This window comes from Phalacrocorax carbo, chromosome 8 (genome assembly GCF_963921805.1).
Source record: "Phalacrocorax carbo chromosome 8, bPhaCar2.1, whole genome shotgun sequence".
Taxonomy (NCBI): Eukaryota; Metazoa; Chordata; class Aves; order Suliformes; family Phalacrocoracidae; genus Phalacrocorax; species Phalacrocorax carbo.
In genome coordinates, this window is record NC_087520.1 from 26,387,871 (window position 1) to 26,413,323 (window position 25,453).

The following is a 25,453-nucleotide window of genomic DNA, read 5'->3' on the forward strand; positions in this document are numbered from 1 at the left end:
AATGTGGCAAAATTAGGTCAGCAGTAAGGTGCACACCTGTACCTGTGCTTACTGTAAGTTCAAATCTAAGAGAGTCTTCTCAGAGCGGGTCAGCAAGAAGATGAGAGGCAACCATCACAGACTGCAACAAGGGGGATTCCAGTTGAATATTATCTTAAAAAGAAAAAAAATTAAAAGAGAGGGAGAGAAGAAGAAATCACAATGTGAGTAAGCAAGTACTGGAACAGGGGCCTAGAAAGGTTGTATAATTTTTTTCCTTGAAGACATCAACCTAATGTAACTTAGAAGTTACCTTAGCTGGGATCAGGTAGCTGGACTAGTTGACATCCCACCAGAAATCCTTTCCAACCTAAATTAGTCTGTGATGAGGGGCACCTATTTCTAAAACAATATAAACAGAGCAGTGTTACACACATCATCTGTTAGTGAGCAGATGCATGATGGACTGCACAAACAGCTTGCCACCAGAGGGAGGAAATGCCGGATTTTGAACACATACTTTGAGCACAGCACAAGACTTCTGGGCTCCCTGGTGGGCGGTAGCTGAGCTGAAAGCTTTATCACAGACCTTATATCTCTGAAAGGGGTAATCTCCAGATGTCTGTTGAGTGTGAAGCCTGTGACATGTAAGCTAAAGAAATAGACGACGTTTCTTGGTTGCTGTTCTGGTGCTGGGAGGACCTGGTGCCAAGCTTTAGCTGTTGCATCCAACACAGTGGAATGTGGATTTTGACTCTGCTGCATTTTCCTAAGAAGGTAACCTGCTCCAAGGAGCCTTTAGATAAACGAAAAAAAGCTATAAATATCATGTCAGCTTCCACTTTTCAACTCTGCTCAGTCAGCACGGAAAAAAAGCTGTGTGGGTTTTGTATTTTAAATGCTGTTTAAATAGGGGTGCCTGATATACCATGTTCTTAATTTTGTGTTGTGCTTGCAATACTCTCTTAATTTTCAAGAACTGATTTCTGGATGTTGATATACTTATGCGTCCTTTTTTAGCTAAACAGTTTCAAAGGCAAATGAGTCTTACTGACAAAGTATAAAGAATGTTTTGCATGAAACCTATAAGGTACTTTTATATTGCAAATCTATAGGAAATTCTTGTAGCTACCAGAATAGCATTTTTGTACAAATAAATGGAATGGAGATTTGGTAATGTATAGATAAGTATAATTTCTGTTAGCAGTTGAACCACTTGAAGAACATGTAAGTACACTCCCTGCTTAAAAATCTTCCCGAAAATCACCATGGATATTGATAGAATAATATTTGGACCAAAATTTACAATGTGTAGCAGTTTTTGTAGAAAGACAACAGTGTTATTGTGTGAACAAGGCTTGGTACTTTCTCATTAAGCATTTTGAACTGACAAATTATGTGGATTTCTGGAATACCAGTTACACGGTACTATGCTACAGAGTATATAATAAGCCATAAAATCTTAGTGTTCCCTTTAGAGTAATTTTGTCAGGATCTGACAGAGTTCTAGAGATACCAGTTGCAGATCTGATCTATATTTTTGTTTGATGAATTTGAAACCAAAAAATACCTGCAGAAACTGATTTGCATTTGTGATGCCAGCTTACCAGAATTCTCATGCTTGAGCAATTTTCTGACTGCCCCTTTCTAACATTTTGCATGCTGAGCTGCCATGAACAGAATTAACATTTTCTGGATTAGAGATACAAGGATTTTTTTCATTGTGTTAACAAAGTCTGCAGTTGTGGTAAAATGTAAGTCTGTATTTGTGCTTTGACATTTGAGGGAAATCTCTATGGTTGCCACAAAGCAGAAGAGACACTTCTGATGACTCTCTGTCCTTTACAGTTCTGTAGAAGTGCTGTTTCACTCAAGTTTTTGGGTCTCACAATGCATGTATATTTCTGATGCGTGTTTATGAAAGAAGAACAACTTCTCTAAGACTGTACTCCCTTCTGAGGAAGGACCTTGAGGATGACTGTGTTTCCACTAATTGCTGTTCCTCCAAATCTTTCATTTGCATGCCAACACCAGAAGAAAACAAAGTGCTATCTTTTAGATTGGAAAAATGTGGGCAGCATAAAAAAAAAAGTGCCCATGGTATGTTTGAAAATGCTCTCTTTAATGGTTGTGAGGGAGAAGCAGGTAAACTGCACTGTGGCACTAGTACTCAAATACGCTTTCTTGTGCTGAAGCAAAGTTTATTACCTCCTGTGAGAGCAATATTTCCATGGCCTGCATCCATTATTGTTAAACTTGGTTGTTAATGCTCAGTAATGCTCATCCTTGTGGCCTCTGTCTGTCTCTCTCACTATTTTGTAGCATTGTATTTTGAAAGCAGCATCCAAACATTTCCAGAATATTAGAAATATTTTGGAACTGGGCAAAACCCTGCCAAGAAGAATGAGTCTGTCAGGAGTAGGGGCTGTACGGGACATGGCTTGCACTGACCCTGGCATGGAGAATAGCACTTTTTAAACAAGGGCCAGGATCATGGGGCCTAAATGGGCTGACTGGGAGGGAGAGCATTCCGTCCATATAATCTGCTGTCTATTATTTTGAAACCTGTTGTGGTCCATACAGTAGGGAGTACATTTGCAGAGGGGAACCCTGGAGCAGTTTTCTCAAGTCCATTCAATGGGTTCTAGTTTGCATTCCAGGAAAGCAGTATCACCAGATCTGAGAAAGAGGTGACTGCACATTGACGAAGAAGACAGCTGACTCCTTGCATCAAATGCTCCTGGCCAGCCCTTCCACTGAGGTCAGCACTCCTAAGCTGGACACGGTTTTGCCTGATAATACGTGGTGTTATAGGAGTAGTTGGCAGGCTGTTCTGGTTCATTCTGCCTTTAGGAAATTATGCAATAAAGCTTATCTGTCTTGAAAATAGAATTTCAGTAACAGGATTTCTGAGAAAATAGTCATAATTAGTAATTAGATTAAAAAAATGCATAGCATTAGCAGAGCCCCTGTATACTCCGAAATTATTGGATTCAGCAGTCTGAAATTGTCAGAAAGTCTTAAAAACTGTTGAAAGGAAAAAACAACATTGAAGTAAAGGATGAAAACCTAATAGGAAAGAATTTCAGTAGCTGTCCTTTTCTTAAGGGAAGCTATGAGAAGTCCTTCTGGAGTTAAATAATAATTTTTATCTGTACTAATATTATCTGTTATGGAATTGTTTTAAAAGAGAAAGCAATGAATCTCCTACACTTCAGTGGCAAGGAAGTCTTGCCAACTGAGGTTATACTGCATCTGAAAAACTTGCAGTCTACATGTGCAGTGGACAGCATGTGTAATCTCCAAGGATTCACTTAAATTCAAGGCTGAAAGCTAAGAGTGACTTTATATATGGAAGAAATGTAATTGCCTCTAGTGGGTTCCTCTTTCCCAGGAAGTTTGGGACAAGCTATCCTGGTTGTTCCTTTCTCTTCCCTAGAGATCCTGAAAGGCCTTCCAACCCTTACTGTATTTATTCCCTTTAATCCCTGTTTTAAGCAATAAGTTTAACAGCACCATGTTTTCTCATTGCTTGGTGGCATTTCATTGCATCCTTTGCACAGGCAGGGAAGAAATAGCAGGTTGAAAATCATAAATTGTAATATTTGTATTGGGACAGCACTAAGGAGGTTTCTAGGCAGAGGAACAGATAAACCTGACGTGATTCAGGGCTAATGACAGCGAAAGAAATTTCAAGCAAAAACTGGGAAAGAGCGGAAAGGCCATCTCCACGACAAAGTGAATTTCAAAGGGATTGGTATCTTTTCTTAAAAACATACTTCATAGTATGATGCATGTGTTCTGCTCCTAGAAGTATGTTTAATATTTATGTGTTACTAATTGTGTTTAATTAGTACTTAAGGAATAGGAAGAATCCATGTTTTTGCCAGCAATCAGCAAGGTTTTTATCTAGAGTTCTGGTCACCTTGTGTTGTTTCTGCTGCTGCAACTAAGCTGCTGCCATGACTTGCGGTTGTTAATTCAGACCTACACTAGGATTATCTGCCTGAGCTCTCAGCATAACTGGACTGTGGTGGGGATGACCCTTCTTCATTTTTCTGGATGTGTTACTATCTCGAGCTGTGAGCTCTGTTTTATTGCACTTTATATATTTGATTGGGCACAGTAATTCCATAAATTTGAGTCTCAATGTAATGGTTGTCATGAAGTTTTTTAGTAAAAAATAAGATGGAGAATAAGGACTTCAAATGGGATGAAAGGAATGCCGTTCCTAACTGAGATTTGCTGCACTTAAATAGCAGCTGTTTACTGAACCTTCTGCACCGAGGTCCGGCCTCCCTGCTGGAAAGAAGGGGGGCCAGGCAGTTTGCCCATACTTCCGAAGATGGTAAATGACAGAAGCGTGCAGAAAAATTTTCCTTTCTTACTGTGACTCTTTCCATTAAAATGTATCTGTTTTAAAAGAGCAAACCCCCCTTGTTGCATCCTTATATGGCAGATATGGCCATCCTGCTTCATTATAGCTCTGTCCTCCCTGATGTGGGAACACTCAGTGCAATATGTACTTTGTCAGCATTCATATTTTATTGATAGTAACTTCCTAGCTGTTCATGAAGAGCTTGGAGAATGTAAACCAGTGGTAGAAGCTAATGCATGTGAAGTAGTAAAGCTTTATTTGTGTAGCGTGTGTCTGCAAAGGCTCACTCTGTGCCTGTTGCAACTCTCCAGGGACTGTCATTGTTTATTCTGGGCTGTTGGCTGATGGCTTTTCTAAGCTCAATGCCCAAAATTGCTGTGCTTATCCTGTGTGCAGAGGTATGGTAGGGACGAAAAGCAGTTGTGCTCTTAATGAGATATGCAAAGGTAGATATGGAAAGAGACGTTTTGGCTTTGAAGTGTAATGTGGAAGAAGAAATAGAGCTACATTTTGCACCTCCCTCCTTACCCCTTCTGCGCTGCCTGTGTCTGTGTGTTGCAAACCTGCAATGTTTTGTGGAGCTGGAGTGAAGCTGAAAGTAAGAAGAAAGTGTTCTCTTTGTGCTCATTGTCCCTTGAGTGTTACACATATTTCTTTGGGACAGACTTTTGGTCTGTGGGAAACTCAGCTATGGTGCCTAACTCAGAATTGAAGAGATGTATTTCTCTTCCTGGAGCAGCAGCGTGAGACTGCCTCTGGGTTTGTCCCATGGGGACTAATAGTGCACTTTGCTTTGAGTACTCCAGAGCTGGGAGAGAGGAGCTTAGCAAGAGAAGTAGGAGGCTGCTGGGCCTGCTAGGTTTACTTTATTTCCACTGCGTAATACCTTCTAATTTTCTGCATGAGGTTAGCAAACTGTTGCAGTTTTAAATGTGTGTAAGGTTCCAGTAGGATTCTGTTTATTTTTTTCTTTTTGGAATGTACCCTCTTGCATAAATTGATTTATTGAAAACAAGTAAGAGAAGGAAATCAAACACCACATCGTAGTAGCACAACATACAATTTATCAGGCAAATAAGCCAGATAACTTTTTGTTTGATTTACACTCTGCATATTGCAGGCTGGAACTACAAGAATCTGAATAATATGATTTTCACTGTGCTGCTTTTCAGAACCCTAGCTACAGGCCTGCTCTTATTTTGGCTTTGATTTTTATAATCAAAATGTTCTAGTAAGAAAGTCACAGTAAGAAAGAACTGTGCTTAGAACAGGATGCTGCCAATAGGTAATCTGTTTAGCATTACTTGCATTTGCTTCCAGTGCCACCGTCACCTATGGATCTCCCTTGAGATATCTGTGACTTTACTGATGAATATGTGGCTATATATCAGGAAACTTTTCTTGGGTTTATGCCTGCCTCCTGTTGCTTTAGAAAATTTGCTTAAAGTCAAGAGAAGGAAAGCATGCAGGCAAGGTGAATTGCCTTGTAAATTTATCGTATCTTGGATATTTGCTATTTGTTTTTACCTCTGCAGACAAGAAATACATAAAAACAACTTCCTTTATTAGTAAAAACAAAGATTTGTGCTGCCAGAATAAACTTTAGAAATGTAAACTTTACTGACTTATAGTGGAAAACAATGAAAAGTCAATATTACTTTTCTTTTTTTTGTTGTTGACTTTTGGAAAAATATGAGCATTGGCTATGCAATATTAGAATTCTAGTCAGACTGTTTGATTTGAAAGAATTCACAGAGTACAGGCATCTAATTAGGATGTCACACCAATGAATGAAGGAGGTGACTGCTCCTCAGCTTTACAGGTAATGCTGCCAGTAACTCTGAATGTGGCGGGGGGAAGAACCCCAACCTTTTCCTTGCAAAGTTATTTTCACCTTCTAGCAGATCTTATATTTACTTATATAGAACATGAGGTATTTCTAATCTGTTGGTAAAAATGCTTTTTGACTGACACCTGAAAGGCTGTAGCCCAAGTGTTTGAGTACTATATTTAAAAAAAGATCACAGGGTGCTTGGATTACTCTTGAAGTTGTTGTCATACCACTTCCTCGTGGAAATAAAGTGACCCTTTCAAGTTTGGCACATATTGTCCTTGTCAAGGTATGGAAAAGTGTTGGATTTCAATAGCTTTCCTCTGAAAATACTCTGACGTGCTGTGTGTTTTAACAGTAGAGTTTACTCAGAAGAAGCAGATTTTTTGAACTTCTCAAAAACAGTGTTCGTTTCAGTGTGAGGTTTCCCTAATAATGAGAACAAACCAGTTAATGTAATGAGAAAACTATCTTGTTATGCTGTTTTGGGAGCTGCTTTCAGTCTCACCCTACCAGCTCTGACTGAGGAGTTGGTTCCCTTCAGCAGTCAGCTGGTGGTAGCAGCAGAGTTTAAGGAGCGGTTATATGTGCAAAACCAGAATAGCCATAGACCCTAAAATCTGCAGGAGAAGGTAGCTGGTTTACAGTTTCTGCCACTACCTTGCCTTCTGTTTATTATTCTCTTTCTTTCTTTCTTTCCTCCTGCAGAATTCACCTCAGCCTTAAGGAAACGCATTTTGGCTCTGCCTATACTATTAAGCCTAAACCTCCACAGACTGGAAATTTTGCTGTTTCATTGTCATCAGCAAATAACTGTGGTATCTCTTTGCTTTACCAAACTGGAAAATGGAAATGAAGAGCAATACAACAAAGTTGTTCCTGTGGCTGTTGATGTTCTTCTCTGATACTGTGCCATTCAGCTATGAGAACCCAGTGAGAGAACGAGCTATTGAGCTGATGCAAAAAACACGTTTAATTGATGGGTATATAAAATATGTTAAATTAAACTCTCTCTGTGAATCTTGACAAGTGAGGAGGAAATGCTGAAGTGCATTTGGATCAGTAGAGATGTAGGCTGTTACTAGCACACAGCAGTTAGTTACTGTTGCAGTGCTTTACCTGGAACAAATTTTGGTTCAAAGTGAACTTATTATAGGATGATGTTATTCTAAACGCATTTGTGATTTTCTGGTCAGGTTTCCACACTTAATTGTTGTTTCCCTTTACATAATATCCTTGCCTCCTTCCCACAATTTAATGGCATCTTTCACTAGCAGTGACTTCTGTGCATAGCCAGAAAGCAGGCATCATACCTTGAAAGGGTACTCCTACAACTTGAAGGAATGATGTCTGTGGTGAGTTTATTTTGACCTGGGAACACAAACACTGATTATTCTAGCACAGGCAGTACTGAACATTCTACCACAAGTACTTGCTTTTAAGGATTGTGGTGGCTGATTTCAGTTCTTCCACTCCTTCAGAAGAGATAGGGAGAAAAATAGATACAGAAACACAACGGCTATAAAAACGGGGGAAGCAAAACAAAGTTTCCTGCTGTCCTAATTAAGAAATAAAGCTTGTTTGCAAAAGAAGGGAGACTTTTAAGCACGTTACTGCAAGGATTATTGGCAATTGTTAGTCTAAGGGACTATGAACAGTGGAAGAAATTATGTTTGGGTTAGAGGGGGAACAACTTATTTCTATCACAAGCCCTATTTGTTTTCAATTCTAGCCACAACGACTTTGTACTGAGGCTGAGAATGTTGTACCAAAATAGACTCAGTGGAGTCAACTTAAGAGAACTCAACAGGACTCACACAAACCTTGCAAAACTTCAGGCTGGTTATGTGGGAGCTCAGGTATGTACTGCCATGGTTGTGAGTCTGAGAACATATTTTTACATTTGTCTCCTACCCAATCACAAAAGTACTCCTGGCCTTAATTTTGGCTCTTTCTGCTGAAAAAGAAAAAACAATGAAACTGAAAAGCCACAGACACTTTTCCATAACATTCATGTTTCAAAAGTTTGTGTTTTATAATCCAGGTACCCTTAACAAAAACAGCAGCATTTTTTTTTTTTTTGTGATAAATAAATTAGTAAACATGCATCCACTTTCCTGTGTGTACTGTGGAGTAGCTGAGTGCATCAGGAGGCTTTAATCAAGTCTGGAGTGGATGCTCTTGCCTTGCATCATACTTCCTTTGGGGGGGAGAACGGAACTACAGTGGCAACTCCCTTGTAAACTGTAGGAAATTACTTTGGTCTGTGCTCATGAACTTCACTATTAGCAAATGAATGTTTCCAAGTTGAAACACAAGTTATCTAGTTTACTTGTCAATGTCTCTTTCAGTTTTGGTCAGTGTATGTTCTTTGCAGCGCTCAAAACAAAGATGCTGTGCGTCTGACCTTAGAGCAAATTGATATTGTCAAGAGGATGTGTAACAGCTATGAAGAGCTTGAATTTGTGACAACTTCCCAAGGTGATGCTCTTACTTGTAACAGAAATTTTTTAAATGGGATTGCAGGACGTATGTGCAAAAGACAGAGAGCAGCAAGCAGGCAAGTTATCCTGGTTTAAAGAGTAACTTTAAACAGTTTAAAGAGTTCTGTTTTTCCATGGAACCACAATAACTGACTCTGTGCACAGTCCTGGCTCACTGCAGTCATGAGAAAATCTGCTATATAAACATACACTAGTCCTGTGCATGTTTATGAAAATGTCAATTCTCCTGTTTATGTAAATGTCGGTCCTCCTGTTCTGTGGAAATGTCAGTATTTATTGTTTGCCATTTACAATAACAATTGTTGCTCAGTAGAGCTGGCTTCTTATCTGTCATGAAATTACTTTGGAATTATTTTCCTTTGCTGTTTCCAGGTATCTCTGACAGTAGAAGGATCGCATGTTTGATTGGAATAGAAGGCGGTCACTCCATTGACAGTAGTCTGGCAGCACTGAGGATGTATTATGAACTGGGTGTTCGTTACATGACGTTAACACATTCCTGCAATACACCCTGGTAACTAATGTGCATGTTTTTGTGTGACAGTCTAATACAAAGTGGTGGCAGCTCCAAGTTGGGGAAAATATGGATTCAGACACAGAGTTCAGGTGTGAAAGACTCTGAAACAAGTAAAGCATGATAGTTTTTTGGGATAAATCACTTGCCATGCATCAACTAGGAGACTGTGATGTAGCGCTTGTTATGCTGACAATTTGTGAACTTTTAAACCTTGTTAACAACACAAAGACATTAAAATTTTTATCCCCTTTGCTTTGTTACATAAGGCAAAACAGAAAAAAAAAAGGTACTAAAAATGCATATGATGTAGATAAAAGAGGGTAAATGCTATGCAAGAGTTCAGCAGTCAGCAGCCTTCAACGCTGTCCTCTCCGGCCAGCTCAAGAGTACAGGTTCCCATATGCAACTACAGAGATGGGTATCAGCATATTAGTGCCTACTCTTTGCTGGATTGACAAAATTCCTTCTTGTACTGACTCAGGGAAGGGGAACTGTGTGTAGAGGAGGAGGCTGAAAAACAGGCTTTCTGGCTGACAGGTAACTGACGTTTCAGTGTATCTTTGTTCTCTGAGGAAGGTTTATTTGATCAGAAAATACCTGATAAGCATCTCTCTGCTTGTCTTGTATTGCTTCACAAACATGTACCAGTCCTGAACCTGAAGATATAACGTTATGAATGTAAAAGCACTGTGTGAACAAGATACGTATTATGTATTCTGTAGCTCACTATCTCTACATTTGGCTATGTGACTTGGTAATGATTTTTATTGGGCACAGCATAAGTAGTTTCAGTTGCTGACATTGTAGTCTCCAGAATAATATGATGTTTCTCCTCCTTTTTAAGGTCTGAATCATCATCTAAAGGAAGGCACAATTTTTATCCTAATGTTACTGGACTGACTAAATTCGGCAAAGTAAGGATCTCTCTTGAATGCTAATCTAAGCAATCTCTCACACAACAACAATTTTTGTCCTTATCTTTTCAAAAGCAGCTTGTCATTAAAAACTAATTACTGGAACTCCTTGATAGTTAGGAGGTGATCAGGGTTCAGGCAAACCAAATTCCCTATGATGTTCTTTAGGGTGAAAGAAGCACTAGATTTAATTATTAACAATTGTTTTAATACAGATCAGATGTATGAATTAATTTGTAGAAGTAGTGGGATGTGAATAGAGCTCGAATGACTTATTTTAGATTGACTAAGTTTTCTACGTTTTGAGCATGTGGTGCTGTGCTAATTACTTGTGAGTGAATAAATTATTATTAAATTAATAGGTAAATAGAAACCCATACAGGCACAGCATGTTTATGACCGGCTGACAGCTGCAGAATTTATCTGTTCACATACATCAGCTAAACAGTTTCCTTTTAGGAAGCTTAATACTGACACCGTTGTCTGTAAAATCTGTTTCAGGAAGTGGTAAAGGAGATGAATCGGCTGGGCATGATGATAGATTTATCTCATACTTCAGATTCCACAGCAAGAGATGCACTGAATACGTCAAAAGCACCAGTAATTTTCAGCCATTCCTCAGCATTTTCTATCTGTAATCACTCAAGAAATGTTCCTGATGATATCCTCTGGCAACTGGTGAGTGATATGGGTTTGGGGTTTGGGTTTGGGGGGTTGTGTTTGTTTGCTTTTGTTAGTTTTGTTTTGGGTTCTTTTGTTTACTTTTTGGGTATTTGAGGGGTGACTGCTTGTTTTGTTTGTTTTTTTCTTTTGTTTTAATGGCAGTGTTTGGCTAGTCTGAGGCAAACTTGTGCATTCAAGCTGTGGTGTTTAATTTTCACCTTCTCATCTCTGAATTGGATTTATAAGCAGATCCCTGAGTAGCAAGTTATGCATTCGCTTCTGAGACATTTTCTTTGGGTTGTATTTTGTCTTTGGCTACAAAAATTAACTGTTTGCAAATACTTTGGAATTCTGATTGAGTTGGTTTGACGTAGTCAGTGGACTTCTGCTGATTCAGGCTACATGAGAATATATAGTGAATCCAGGGTAAAGGACAGAGAAGCAAAGCCTTGTGTTGTCATCTGAGCTTTGACTTAAAGTGTTGTTATGCTCACTGATGGATGGATGTAGAAGGATCTATACGAGATGCCCTTGGGGTTTGCAGGACACACGAATGCCCACTCATCACCTGTCTCTTCATATCTTTCAGAAAAAGAACAAGGGAATTATCATGGTGACTTTCAGTGCAGATATACTGGCTTGTGGCAGAGAAGTTGTTAATGTTTCTACTCTTGCAGGTTTGAAGTTAATATACTGTAGTTTTTGTGGGTGGCTACTATGAACTTCCTGGTGCCTGTGTCATTTTTGATAGTGTATAAATTACACTGCTTTTTTATTCCTTTCCACACCTTAACCCAGCTCTAGATGTTTTTGGAGCTAATATTCATTAAACAGTAACAAGAGGTACAAGGTGTATAGCTCTCAAAGTAGTTGCTACTTTCTGGAAAACATCTTAAACTTTTGTAATTAAGAGTGGAAAACAAATGTATGTAACGGTTAATGAAAAGCTTGTTGGTGTATGTGGGCTACTTGTTAGGAATTAATGTGCTGGCATGATAATTTCTTTTTCCTCATATGCGTCTCATCGGTGTAGCTGTTATTTTGAAGACTGCTGCCTGATGTGCTTAATAACCAATAACATCTTGTTAAGCACCAGAAAATATTCAGAATTCTTCAACTGCATTATTAAATTTTAACCTATATCATCAGGATAGCTTTTGATCTTTTTTTAAAAGGATTTGATTAAGAACCCATGATTAAGGAGAACAGTGGCCTAGTGCCAATATGTCTGACAAACTATATTATTTCTTCTTGCTGGATGCTTAGATATTCTTTTATTGATATTTTATTTCAGATCATTTTGACTACATAAAGAAAACTGCAGGTTCAGAATTGATAGGAATTGGTGGTGACTACGATGGAGTGGAACGGTTAGTAAAATTGTACATACATGGACATCTGCTCCTTAAATTATGAAGGTTTTGATTCCTTTTGGGGAAAAAGGAAGGCTGACTAAGAGTTGTAGCAAGTTATCTTGTGAGGAGTACAAAAACAAGTTCTGTGAAAGAGGGACACCCTCTTTACAGTTTTAGAACTGTATGAAGCAGTGCTACAAATGTGGAAATGGATCCTAATGCCCTGTGAATTCTGTGATTGTGTGCTCTAGACAGTGATTTGCACACACAAAAACAGTGATGGGGGTGCTGTCTTCCAGAAGCCAAAGATGAATGACAGAAAAGTTGCCTCAGCCTTTAGACGATAAATGGGGTAGCCCAGGAAGATGCTGCAAAGCTCTTTCCTCCACCGTTCCTTTCTAGTGGGGAAAGCCCAGAGTGTTTTGGGGATGTGAAACTATTCCTGCTTTTGTGGCCTGGGAAGTGTCTGGGGCAAGCAGAGCATGGTGAACAGCCTACAACATAACCTCTCCTGCTCACACCGGGGCTGGTGTTGTTACAGCACAGGAAATAAATGCAGATTGGGTGGCATTTGCTGGTGTAACTGTCAACTTTTTTTTTTGCATCTTATCTTTCTGTAGAATCTTAATCTCTTTTTTTTTTTTTCCTTCTGGGTGCTGACACATTTGAATATGCAAGTCACAGTCAGACTCACATCTGTACAGTCAGACCACAAAAACAGTTTATCAGCTCCCACGAGAGTTAGATAATCATAGCTCTGAAATTATAATCTCTGAAATAAAAACACAGTTTGCAACAAAAGGAAACATTTTATTGCATGCATTTTCACAAAGACCATCAGTTTAATTGGTGGAGGTGTTAAGGTCCTAAGCCCTGGTAGAAAGTAATGGCACAGATTTCTTGAGATATGCTTATCGCCACACTTCCACAGAAAAGAAAAATAGCAGAAAATATTAGTTATCTCAAAATGAAGTCAAAGAGTCCTAGAAATACAATCTAAAACAGCTGTTTAATGCAGGTTTTTCAGCTTCTTACTTCTAAATCCTTTTTATTCTGACAAGAATTAGCACAAGACATAGGTCAATTTTGCTCATTGTAATTTCTTCAGTAGAGGGTTCTGAATAGCTTTCTTTTCACTACCTAAACTGCTGAATTCAAAACTATATTATTATTCTAATTGTATTTTCTTTAGAAAAATTACTTTGCAAACAACAGAGAACATGAAATTTCCTGCAACTCCTTTGCTCATCATGTGTCTGCAGGTTCCCTTTTTGTTCTCAGTTACACCAACTCCCTCTGTGATGCAGCATGATGCAGCTTTTTGCTCTTAGTCTGAAAGCCAGATATAAAGCGTGGATTAATGCATACATGAGTTTGCAGGTTTTTTAAAAATTTTGTTTTGTTTTAATATCCTCTATGCTTCTGCTCTGCCTATATACAAGTGCATCTTCATCCCAGAATACATAGTTTTGTTCTGTTAATGGGACCCTCTGTGCAGAAAAAGGCTTTCATTGTGTTCCAGTCCTGCTTCTGCTTACATCAGTTGAATTCTTAATTATTTTTTTAACTTCTTAGAGGAAGAATTGGGTCCAATGTGAGCTCACTCCACAAGTGAACATGCACAAAAGACTACTTAAAAATATTTTTCTACATTTTTTCAGTGATGTGTGTTGAATGTTCTTGTGTGACTCTTGCCAACAGTTTCCCTGAGGGATTGGAAGATGTTTCTAAATACCCTTCTTTGATTGAGGAACTTCTAAGAAGAGGATGGAGTGAAACTGAACTGAAAGGGGTCTTAAGGGAGAACTTCCTCCGTGTCTTCAGGGAAGTGGAAAATGTAAGATTAAAAACTAAACTGAATCTTGATTCTTCCTAAGAGGGAGAGAGGAACTGTTGGTGCCCTGCTGCTTTTTTTTCCTTTTTGCTCAATGAGAGAGCTATGAGGGAATGTAAGCACTTAATGCAATAATTCCAAATGCTGGGAAAGAAACCAAGATTGCAAGAGAGTGTTAGCAGAATAAAGAGAAGTTAAGAGAGAGCAGACAGAGCTCGGTGGAACTTTTTCTCTCTGTTGTAATATGATAAGTACACATCACTGACTTCTAAATAGAATTGCTTCATGGTTTGGAGAAACTGTGGATGTACCAGCGTCACAGTCTGGCTGTGTTCGCTGGTGCAGTAAGGAATGCTGACTCCTGCAAATCAGTTTAATTCTTGTCATGGGATTGGGCTGCTATCCAAAAGGCTCCTGCCATGACCAGATCACTAAGAATCCATAAACATAACTAGATCACAATGAGCTTTAAGTGTAAATGGTAGAAGTTAATGCAGAAGGAATAGGGAGAAGGAAACGAGAGAATGTATGAGAGTAAGGACCCCTGATTTGTAACTTTTTCAGAAGCCTCTGTTGAAACATGCAAACTGCTTGCCTCCTACTGTTTTTATTTATAGGGATAAGTAAGTAGGTATTATACAAAAAGCCTTTTAGACAACATATATTTCACAGTGATCGTTTTTCCAGTTACCTTTTTGGGGTATGCTAGATGAGGAGAAATCAGGGAATTTTGTACTGTTCCAGTTAACATGCCAAAATACCTACCTAAGGCTGAGTTGCATGTGTGGCAGATGGACATTATGAAGAGTTTGAAATTCATCACACCTAACTGATCTGTGAGATTTAGTATTTTTTTTCATTCTAAATTAGAGGTGTTTGAAGCTCTGTCTTGAGACTGTGAGCTGACTTCAGGGAAGAAAGCTCATGAGCGAGTTTGCTTAAGGTTTTCCAGCTAATGCATCCATATGTGGAGGGAGCCAAACCTAAAAACAGCCAGACCCACGACTCTTGCCTGTAATGTATCTGTACTGAATTTTGGAATTGTTTCATAGGAATGCAAACATCAGGATTTCCTCACATTGAGATGTGTTTTTGTAGTACAGTTTGGGTTCGTACACTTGAAATAGCATTGAATTTGCTCGCTGCTGCATAAAACTTTTTGCTGTTGTGCCAGCCTGGCTTTCAGGGGCAACCTTTTGAATTTTTCTAGGTGCGGAACATTAATGGACCAACAGGTGTAGGTGAAAGTGAAATTCCGCAAGAAGAAGTACAAAATTCCTGTCGCCTAGACCTACGTAATCCTCAGCTGCAGACAGCCAGCTCCTTTGGATTTCCTTCTGTGGCACGACCTTTTAGTCCAACACTTGTAATTCTATCATATTTAGTACTGTATTATGAATCATAAGACCTATGGAGTAATCTGCACTGCAGCTACACTTTTTGAGGGGGGGGGGTGTTAAAGCTATGCAAAATATTTTTAATAACTTCTATAAATTCACCTGCATACTTGAAAGTTAATGTAGGTTTCAAATGTTGTAGCAAAAGCATTTAGAATTTGAAGAGATAAATTCTCTGTCATTTGGCTAAATCAGGATCAACATTGTTAATGGAAAGTATTCACATCTAATGAATAAATTATCTAATACATGAGATATGGTTTTGGTACCCATATTGTGGCAATTGGTATAAATCCTGGAGTCCAGAATCAGCAGTTCCATACAGGAACTAGAGAATATGATTAAGACAGCTGTACTGAGATGTTTTCAGATATTGCTTCTTGTTAAATCATACAACTTTCATCATCAGTCAGTGGCTTAGTCAGAGAAGATGACCCCCCTCGTATATGCAGAAGAGTGGATTTTTTCTTTTGCTTTTTTTTTTAAGATGGCAAGAGGGATGACATGGCTATTTCAGTTTGGATTTCATGCCTACCACTAGCTTTAGGCATCCTCCTGCAGTACTAAACGCTTATTTTTGAACCCTGACCAGGACAGTGGGCAACTGGAGAGTTACTGAATGGTGGGGGTAGGTGTCTGGCATTCAGGTATGGACCAGGCAACGTTGTAGATACTTTTCTGTAATTTGGGGACTGCTGTTTGCTGCGTGTTCATGAAGCTGGGAGAAACAATAAGCCAGGACAAAGCAGGAATTCTGGCTGCTCAGAGGGTGAGATCTTGTTCTGATATTTTTATTGCAGTTTGGAACAGTATAAAATGAGTATTTAAATTAAAAAAATTGTTGGAACATTCCACAGCTTTGTGGAAATATTTTTCATGCTTAAACAATGATCCTTATCAATAACAAGTTTTGTTATGTTATTTTTATTCTAGCTGGCTAAAATCAGACCATTGTCAAAGGATTTATAGGCACAAGACTATAAAGGAATCTTTTGATTATAAATCTTCTACTCTTTCAGCCTTTGGAACATGTTTTCAAATACCAAGATATGTGAGGTTAGAAGCTACTGCTACACAGAAGAGCATATATCGCGATAGGCCTGTTCTTGGTAGGCTAATGTGGCTCAAACCTGGAATTTTTATCAAATATCCTGAGATTCATAAGAAATTGTAAGATGACAGCACTACATCTTTGTAGGGTCATTTCCCAGTGCTTGCTGCTAAATGCCTTCCCATGATACTTGCTGTTAAGTGTGGTTTTTATCTCATGATATGTGCTTTTATTTACTGATATGGCATTTACAGAATTTAGCCTTAGTATAGAATAAAATAAGAGTCCTGTAATTGATCTGAGACCAGCATTGGTAAACACACAAAGTATTTAACAACTGAAAGACAAGGGTAGGCATGAACAGCATAGAAACAGCAAGTCAGTTGTTTTCTAGAGTCACCTGAGACTGTTCCTGCCATCCATTTCCGCATCCCATGTACAGGTAGGGTTTCTGGAAGAAGACTGTTCTTTTAGTGCTTCAAAATGAAGCTTCATTAATTCTCCTGATAAGGTCATCTCTTTGATAAGTATATTCTGAATGTACTACTGCCACTTACTGAATTCTTTACAAATCATGTTGAATAATCTAGTTGCATACAAGCCAAGTTTTTAAGAACAGTTTCTCAATAAATACTGATCCTGGTTATGCATCTACAATGGGTAGTTTCTGCACTGACTCAGAAGTTTTGCCTTCCCGATACTGCTTGACTAGCATTAGAACTTTTTTTAATAATAAAATGACTAATTAAATAGGCAAATATTTACTTCCCATCAGTACTTCTACTAATAGCTTCACAAACGATTGGAAAACTGCCATCCATGGCCTCTTTTCACAGAATTAGTAATGTGATAGTAACTTCATTTCATATTTGAAATGTCAGATGGTTCCTTATTCCTTCCAGCCTTTTTCTTTCTACTGTGTTGTCCGTTTTCTGCCTGTTAATTTCTACATTTTTTTCCATACTACAGCATGGATTAAAAATATATCTCTTTTCTTTAAGACATGGACAATACTTTTATATTACTGTTTCCACCATAGATATTTGTAGTTTATATCCTTGTTTCATCTATAGTGTATTGCACTTACTTGTTTGACTGCTTTGTGTGATGAATTTGTAATTTGTAATTTGTAACCTTGTGGCAAAACATATACATGAAATTTAAATAAAATATTGTTTAAAATTATTTGTAGATACTGGTGTAATCTCACAAAGCAATGTAAATGTTCAGAACTCCAGGAAACCCTGAAAGAACTATGCAACTCTGCTGCAGAAGGAAGGCGAGGGTATCATGAGAGCTCTGGGTCTTGTCTTCACAGGGAAGGTAGCCTTCCCCATGGCAGGCAGGAGAAAGTCAGGTAGATTTAACCCTAGAGCATCCTGGATGTAGGCAGTCAGCCTCCTCGTCACTCAGATACCGCCTAACCTTTAGAGAAGTCTGAGCAAGTGCTTATGGAAAGGGAACATGGATGACTCAGTCCTTGCAGCGAGTCCTTGATGACAGTGTTACGTGCAGCAAATCACTTGGTCAAGCAAGTCAAGTCATAGAGAACAAGGCTTATGGGGAACCAGACAGGTTGCCTGCACCAAGGCTAGGATAACCTCTACTTCACAGCACTTCTAACAGATGTGTGCTACTCTAGAAGTCCCTTTTTCCATTACTAGTTACAACATTAATTCAGCACTTCAGATAAGCTGCTTGCATGAACCCGACATCAGTGTGAAATCATCAAGCAAGAAATGGAATCTTGTGCATCGTGCAATGATTATGCACATAGTATCTAGCTTTTCTAATAGATGCAGATAGTTTATTTTTCTTAAATGATCAAAATCGCACAACTTAAAACATGGTAGAAAGGCACCTCATTAGAATTCCATTTAAAAACTAAAATAATGTAAGATATGGCTGTGCCTGCTTTCAGAAAAAACTATAGTGACCCTTTAATCGGAGTGCCAGTGTCTCAAGCACCTTGTAGAAGTAGTCGCAACACTGCATTTCCCACAGCTCGAGCATAAAATGATTGCACTCTGATTTCTGCCTCCCAATGGAGAAGATTATTCATCCTGAAATTGAATGCCTTTGCCCTGCACCAATTAATAAGAGCAATTTGCATTGGTAATTTGAAAGGCACGCTAGCTCAACTGACAGATTCTATTATGGCTAGAGGTATCAGTGAAGTATCAGACACAACTGAGATACTGACTTCGTAATAAGCTGTGTTGGCTGCCAAATGGAAGAATGCTCCCCTATCCCTTGTGACAGCGCTGGTGTTTGTGTAACGATATGGTAAACTGGTTCAAGGAGCTGATATAGCTGAAGACTAACTGTTGTCCTCCCTCAAGTAATGGGTTTCCTGCTGATCATGTCAGTGATTGCGTTAACCATGTTCAGTGTTCGTGGAGGGGAGGAGTAAAGCAGCAGAGGGAGACTGCGGCAACTTGGATTTCTTCCATTTGCTATTGAAAGCAGCAGCTCCTCTGTTCACTGTTCTCTGGATTTATACATATGGAAATGATCAAATTGCTTCAATTTCTGAATATGGCTAAAGTACAAAAAGGTAAATAACTAGAAGATTCTTCCCATTAACAGTAACTTTCATTTGCTCTTAAGATTTGTTGGATTTAACTCACAGACCCAGAGCAGTATGTCAGTGGATCTGCTGAGCTGTTCCCAAGACAGACTGTGATGCTGCATAATCCTTCTTGGAGTGTTTTGGAAAGCTTGAGTCAGTGTTTCAAGAACTATTCTTTTTTTTAATCTGCTGTTGATTTTTGTCTTGATATCTTACTTACAAACCTTACATCTACATAGAACAACTTGAGATGGTGGTGGGTGTTTGGTGCTCCTATAATTTTCCTTTTTTTTTTCTTTTGAAACCAGAGAAATGGAAAAGCTTTTACTAACCTTCATATTTATTTGTAAGTTCATTATGTAGTCTGTCAGAGGAAAAACAAGATCTGTGGAAATGGGAAGCATTTTTGTCTCATTTCTGTATTTCACAGATGTCCAGGATCTTTGGTGATTGAGCTAGAACCTCTCAGCCACTTGGTCCAGTACTACCAGATGAGCTGTTCATAGCCTGCTTCACTTCCTGGCACTCAAATTGCAAGGGTGGCAATTCTTTCCCCAGCATCTATTCTGATTAAGAAATTATTAAGACCTGTGAAGGTTTCGTTCTTGCAAAGCAAAATGATTAACCCATCCCTCTTCCCTAAAGAAATAAAGTTCAGCATTTAGCTTACATCACAGAAATGCTGCTGATTCTAATCAAGGCTCTAGCCTTAATGATCAGAGCTCAAATGAGAGGGCACTTAATTTTGCTCTGTTTCTGTTGCTTCTCCCCAAACTGTTTTGTAAACTTCTCTAGGGTGATCCTTTCCCCTGTATAATGGGTAAGTACTTTTCTCTGAAGCCCTTTCTCAGCACCTGTTCTCACTGTTTTTGTAAAGCATTTCTTTTGCCAGTTCTGCAATGAAAGAAAAGCACAGAGACCAGTATGCAAGAACTCAAGTTCCTCTGGGGGTTGTTGCTGAGAAACAAAAAAGATTAAAATAGCTAAGATTAAAACTGAAACTAATACAGGTTTTGTCAGACAAATCAAAAGAAGGTCCCTTTAGTCTGGAATATAGACATTTGAAACAAAGGTTTAATACAGCTTTGAAAAGTCTATTTGAATTAACTTTCCTGAGTATCCTCCTGTGGTTAAACTCAACATCTAAACAATCTTGTCTAGGCCTGTGTTCAGTTTCTTCTCTGAGCCCTTTATTAAAAATTAAATAGACTATGACAAATCTATCCATGCTAAAAATGTAACTGAACTGAAAATTGAACCCTTAAAAAAAGGAAAACAGGAAAAAAAAACCCCACAACAAGCCATTGAGCAGTATTTTTCCAGCATCTTAGTCCTACCCTGAAAACTACTGCAATGATTAACAAGTTCAGTGGAAAAAACTTTGATCCAGTTTGATCTTATTTGAATTTACAGTATCTGATTGCGGGCATGTGTGTCTTGAAGACGTAGTAACTTTTCAGTCTCTAAAGATAAGATTAAGGTATCTTTGTAGAGATGGCTATTCCACCAACCAAATACAGTTATGAGCCATTTTACAAGTGAGACAGAAGTCCCTTGAAGTAAATAAATTTTGAAGATAAATGGCACCATAGTGTCCTCTTGTGGTCTTTTAATGTCTAAGCTGTGACATGTTTTCTAGGAGAACAGCAACAAAATTTTCAGTTGCGGTGAGCGTACGAGCTCCTGTGTAAGTATAATATGACCTTTCCTTGTCTTACTTTTCTCCTGGAAATGGCATATGGAGGATTGCACATTGCATCTCCCACAAGCACTTACTGCTCTGTCCCCAGTTCTTCACATGTGGATGTACATATTGTGGGCCTTTCCAAATGACCTCTTCCAGCAACTGCTTATCTTTGGCACATATAGAATAGATCCTGATCTATCTTAGCGGGGAACCTTTGCAGCCAGGTTGCCAATTTCCGGCCTGCTTTGTCCACAAGGCTGGTGTGATCCTCGGCTGGGGAGAAGAAGGAATGTGCTTGAAAACGGAAGTTCACTATGGTGAAATACTGGCCATGAACTTCAGAATTTCTGCCAAGCTTCACATCCAGGGAAGCTGTACCTTGGGAGTGGCATTTTTTTTTTTTCTGATGGTCGTCTCTGGGCTATTTGTCACCCAGGTTCCATGCCAGTGGCAAAAGTCTTTCAGAACAACAGTTATGGATCCACTGCTGTGCATAGCCCAGCCTTTCTCTCTATGCAGTTTTAAATATCTGTATTTATACTTTTTAAAAACATGTTGGCTTTAAAAACTGCAAGTATTTAATCCTTGCTGGTATCAGGGCTTTGTGCCTAACTACATGGGAGACTGAGAAGGGTTTCAGTTTCCCAGAGATTTTTTACCTATGCTCTCATAAATCTGCAAACCTTTCTTCTGACCAACCACCCTGTTTCTGTTCGAACTGGAATATATTTTTTTTCTGGGCCACTACCCTGCTACTAACTTGATGATCCAGGATATCTCAGAAATACTTTTCATGTCATATGGTTTAGAAATTTCCTATAGTCTCAAAGCGTAAGTTCATAGATTGTCCCACTGACAAAGAGGAAAAAAAGCATTATACTAGTCTGTATTAACAGAGGTACAATACGATTATTATCTAAAATATCAGAATGCAGGTATTCCACTCAAGAAGTTTTATGTATTTTGGATAAACACAGTTATGGACATTATCTCTCAGGTTTCTAGAGGTATATGTACAGGGTGCAATGCCCTAAGCAGGCCACATATTCTGCCTGGGGTCATAAACGTTACAGTCAGCAATGACAGCAATAACTGGGCAGGTTACTCCACCAATGAGGCATTTCAAAGCTTCGTTTACAGAAAGTTTCTACAAAGCTTTTTGAGGTATCATGTTATTATAAACCACTCAAAAATATTAGGGGCAACACAATTATACAGACGAATTAAAAAACTCTGATTTTTTTTGGTGACATATTTATTTCTAAGGATGATTCTTTTTGCTTGGTCTTGAATTTCCCAGTTAGAAAAAATAAAATAGTTTATTTAAAATTAGGTGTCTTCCTATGAAATTCAGAAAAAGGGAAGATAAGAAAAGCTGTCCTCAAACATGGTTTCAGATGCTGGGTCTTCCTATCCATAAACAACTGGCAAATCACTTTCATTGAGAAGGAGCTGAAACGACGTTCTTTTTGTTGTTTGATTAAGGTTAACATCATATATTGCACATCCATAAGCTAACAATACTCCAGAGCTTATTTACAATGGCCTTGCAGTGTGTGTACTACATCCCTGAGGGCTGAGGCAGGCTGTTCCTTCTGCTATAACCTTAAAAGTGATCACTAATGCTGGTACTAATTCTAGGTTCACTCTCTCCTAGGATGACTGCGTGAGCACCTGTGAATTGCTGTCTGCCAGGGAAGGGATGAAACACCTTGCACACGTAAGTCAAACGTGTTTCTGTAACAGCCGATGCGGTGTGCAGTCGCTATCTCATAAAAGCCAAGCTGCTTTTTTTAATGCTTGAGTAGTGTCACCTGTAATAAGAAGCATTGAAGGCAAACGTGACCTTGCTTGCTTGCCCTGAGGATTTATATCAGGCTCTTCAGCAGTTTACCAAACTACCCTTCCAGAAGACTTAGAGTTTGTCATAAAATCTTTGAGTCGAATGGCATAGCTGTTCACTGTGGAAGCACACTGACTTTTCAGCTGGAAGCTTATACCTACTTAAGGTAGTTCACAAATACCTAGTGGATTACTAAATAAGAACTGACCAGTGTCTGCTCACATTAGGTAATAAATAATTTAAAAAGCAGTTCCTGATGGTGTATCAGAGAGGAGATCATGGATTTGCTGATCTTTAGGCTGCTCATTACACTGATGCTGTTAATGTACAGTAGAGTACCGAAAACTCAGGCCTTTTCTCATGTAACAAGCCTTCATTCTGCTAAGCTGTTCTCAATGTTTTTTGCAGTGAAACCACCAGACTTTCTGCTGGAAGTGCAGTACTTCTCTGTTGAGTGTGGGGTGGGGTATCAGGTGTGTAGAGAGGGCAGAAAAAAAAAAGGGGGGTGGGAACGAATATTATTCTCTCTGCTCTTTGTTTTCACTGACCAGTCTGTACTCACATGAAACCATAATCACAAATTTCATTTAGCTTTGTAGAAAACAGGTAATTTTCAACCCTGTTATGATGAAATAGCAAGGTTGTCTCAGGTAAATGCTGTAGAACTGCAGATCATCTCGTTTCATTCCAGCCTCATATTCATATCAGACACCTTTTAAGCTTATGATGGCCACTCATAGCATTCAGAAGTAACAATCAGTATTCATACGGGGGGCGGAAAGTCAATCACTTAGGCTGAAATTTCAGTTCTCTTACAAACCAGATGCTAAACAACAAAACTGACATGGGTAGATAACTTCTTACCTTTAAATACAGGCTTTCTACAAGACAGTAAAGAACCATTGCCTTTAGACAAAAGAAATATTTTTGCTTCAATGAACTTGAATAATTTCCTAGGGCTAAATTATCTCCGAAGACATTTGGATACCATTTCCATTCCAGTGAGGGGAGTTGCTGGTCTATGTGCATGAGCTTGACTTTATTTATTTTTATCCCTTATGGGGTACAATTTCAGTGCCATTGATTTCATACTAAAATGTTTTGTGGTGGCATAGATGCATTTTTTTGGTGCCTAAAGAAAGGCAGGTCCTTGCCAGACCTGCTTTCAAAAGCAAGATGAGAAGGAAATGTCCAGTTTAATTCTTCCTGAACAAGCATGACTCCAAACACATTAACTCTTGAGACTGATTTCTTATAATCCCTGTCTTCTTTTTCTAGGACAGCTGGCTCAGACATTTTCACTCAAAAGCTTTATAAAGTGGAAAACAGGAAAGAGGAAGACAGAAGGCTAAGCATGAACTAACTTGCTTAATGGTGAGTCATCATCTTGCCGTTTTCTATACAAAATTATTTGCACCCTATCAATTAATACTTAATTTTCCTGTTTTCTTGGTGGACTCTAGCTTATTAGGTCATACTTATTATGAAGACTAATGAAACATAATTCAACCAAAGAGGGTTAAACAGAAAATGCTACTTTTTTGGCCAATTGTTCCACTTCCCTCTGGGGGAAAAAATATTGCTGGAGATAAGGTGGTGGACTAAAGTGGTGCACCAGGATGTTTCCAGTCTGCCAGAACTAATTCTTCTAAAATGAACAGAAATGCTTTCTAGATTATCAAAATTGCCCTGCCTTGCACACAGAAATTGCTGATAAAACTTTACAGACCTCTGTGGGATCGTATTTACAAACACACTCATTTTAGGGTTACTGGGGGAAAAAAAAATCTCACCCTAGGTCTTCAAGATACCATTAATTCTGAATAGAGAAAAATCTGGGTTTTTATAATCTCCTCTAAAACTGATGAAGCTGTTATTGAGATACACATGGCTACAGGAGTATCGTTGTTTACCAACAGAGCAAAGAGGGAAAAGTAAAATATAGGTTATATGAAAGCACAGGAGTCTTAGAAGTCTTTCCACCTGTCTGATCAATACTAAGAGGTGTAATTGCTCTGGCTTTCCCCAGAGGTGGTCTACCAGCAAGTTTGTGTTAAGTGAACTGAAAGACCTGTACCCCTTGGCAGCAGCCACTCCACAGCATGGATCCTTCTTGTTTATTTTAAAACCCAACTAATTAAAAGTAATAACTCATTTCTCGTGAACAAATCATACTCCCTCGTTTGTCTCTTGTCTCTCTTCTGCTTGTTAGACATTTTTCTTTCTCCCAGTGATCTGAGGGTTGCTTTGTCAAGAAGGCCAGACAAATTCAGAAAGCTAGGGATAAGGTTGATTAGGGCGTATTTTAGTAAAAATTTTACAGAACTAGTTTGAGTTGATATTCCATAATGAAATGCACAAACTGTTCTCTAGAGCTTTTTTTTTCTGATGATTACATAACGAATCAAGAAGGGATCCTTTTACTTTCAAGTCTAGCTTTCAAACACAGACATTAGCGTATCAACTATTAATTAATGTTTAAACTCCATGCAAAGGCTACCATGTATGATATGAAGGCCAAGATACCCACTGCTGGTGCCAGCTTCCTCAAATGCAAAATTGAATTCTGCTCCCTCGGGGACAAGGGGTTGCGAGGCAGACGAGCCCTGGGCTTCGATGACCTGCCGCCACCAAGGCCTCCGTCGGGACTGCTGGGAGGGGGTGGCACACCCCACGGCCTCCCTTAGTGGGACAAAACAATGGTGCAACCCCGGCTCCCAGGCCCTTCCTGAGCAGCGGGGCCACAGTTCATCTGCCCGGGCAGTCTGCTGCCTTAGCAACTGTCTGCTTTGCATACAGCTAGAAATACCCTCGGCTCCAGCCAGCATTCAAATTTCCCCAGTGTAGTATTTTACCCCGCTGTCCCCCCACGCCTTTTGTGCGGCCACGTTTCCCCTTTCCCTTGGGCTCGCTCCGTGCACCGCCTTA

The 25,453-nt window shown here is 39.0% G+C and overlaps 1 protein-coding gene and 1 long non-coding RNA gene across 11 annotated transcripts; both read left to right on the top strand.

Annotated features, from left to right (window-relative positions):
* The first annotated feature begins 509 nt into the window (after window positions 1-509).
* LOC104046896 (dipeptidase 2) lies at window positions 510-17,608 on the top strand. Of its 10 annotated transcripts, none has more exons than XM_064459350.1 (12): window positions 510-756; window positions 2,628-2,740; window positions 6,897-7,171; window positions 7,921-8,047; window positions 8,540-8,669; window positions 9,065-9,206; window positions 10,054-10,123; window positions 10,625-10,801; window positions 11,376-11,463; window positions 12,081-12,156; window positions 13,843-13,978; window positions 15,186-17,608. In XM_064459350.1, exons 3-12 carry the CDS (start codon window positions 7,035-7,037, stop codon window positions 15,378-15,380), a joined length of 1,278 nt encoding a protein of 425 aa, XP_064315420.1. In that variant the 5' UTR covers window positions 510-756; window positions 2,628-2,740; window positions 6,897-7,034; the 3' UTR covers window positions 15,381-17,608. The 10 variants fall into 10 exon arrangements, with proteins under 10 accessions (XP_064315420.1, XP_064315422.1, XP_009505426.2 ...); XM_064459352.1 differs by having other exon boundaries at window positions 2,640-2,740; XM_009507131.2 differs by lacking the exon at window positions 2,628-2,740.
* Window positions 17,609-18,052: 444 nt separating this feature from the next.
* On the top strand, window positions 18,053-24,682 carry LOC135314579 (uncharacterized). Its single transcript, XR_010374089.1, has 4 exons — window positions 18,053-18,980; window positions 22,340-22,402; window positions 23,804-23,899; window positions 24,555-24,682. It is a non-coding gene; the product is annotated as an uncharacterized LOC135314579 (long non-coding RNA).
* Window positions 24,683-25,453: the final 771 nt, after the last annotated feature.